Below are 738 nucleotides of genomic sequence, written 5' to 3' on the forward strand. Positions count from 1 at the left end.
GAGAAGGGCAAAAAAAAAAACAATAATAATAATACTTTAATATGGCATTTAGCTTGGGCCCTCGCCAAAAAAAAAAAGCACTGCTAGCCTCGCCGCTTGTATACAATAGACACTACAATAGCAGCCGCAGATAGTAAAACCACAATGGCAAATAGGCCTACGAACAGCTTGTCCTTCTGTAAATGCACTCGAAACCAGTGCATATCCCGTCTCACTCGGTGCAGCACGGACTCGTTCCTCTCCAATGTGCTGTCAATGACCTCAACAATCGCCTTGTCCCGGCCAAGTTGTTGTTTGCTCTCCTCACCGAGGTTTGCCGCCGCGTTCATGGCTCGCTCCGTCCTGTCAATCGCCTGAAGAGTCTCCAACTGAACGTCTATTGCCTCGCGCAGGGCAGCAGGCGTCAGTTGTTCCGGAAGCTCCTCAAAGGGCCCTCTCACATCCACGGGCTCATTGGACTCGGCGGCGAAGAAGTTGTAGCGGTGGGGCACCCTACGGCATGCCGGCGTGCAGTCCATCAATCACCGCCTCCAGTTGCCGCAGCTACGATAACAATCAGAGTGACTGACTGGCGATCGCGCGCCCGGGAGCAACCCCGCCCCCCTTTAGCGAATCAAAGACGGAGTGGCGGCAAGAAGAAGAGGACGCAAAAAAAAAAAGAAAGGAGGATAGGAGAGAAAGACACGGAGCGATGTCGAGAGAACGGAAAGACTGTTTATATATATATATATATAATTT

General features: G+C 51.1%; 1 protein-coding gene across 1 annotated transcript, besides 1 other annotated feature; it reads right to left on the reverse strand.

The window, feature by feature from the left end:
• Positions 1-83: 83 nt before the first annotated feature.
• On the reverse strand, positions 84-518 carry Tco025E_09469 (uncharacterized protein; the record flags this gene model as incomplete). Its single annotated transcript, XM_029376287.1, has 1 exon — positions 84-518. The coding sequence occupies one exon, from the start codon at positions 516-518 to the stop codon at positions 84-86; it is 435 nt and encodes a 144-aa protein (XP_029223596.1).
• Positions 519-716: 198 nt separating this feature from the next.
• Positions 717-734: a microsatellite.
• The last annotated feature ends 4 nt before the right edge of the window (positions 735-738 follow it).

This window comes from Trypanosoma conorhini, assembly GCF_003719485.1.
Source record: "Trypanosoma conorhini strain 025E chromosome Unknown Tco_14.4_contig_01131, whole genome shotgun sequence".
In the NCBI taxonomy this organism is placed as follows: Eukaryota; Euglenozoa; class Kinetoplastea; order Trypanosomatida; family Trypanosomatidae; genus Trypanosoma; species Trypanosoma conorhini.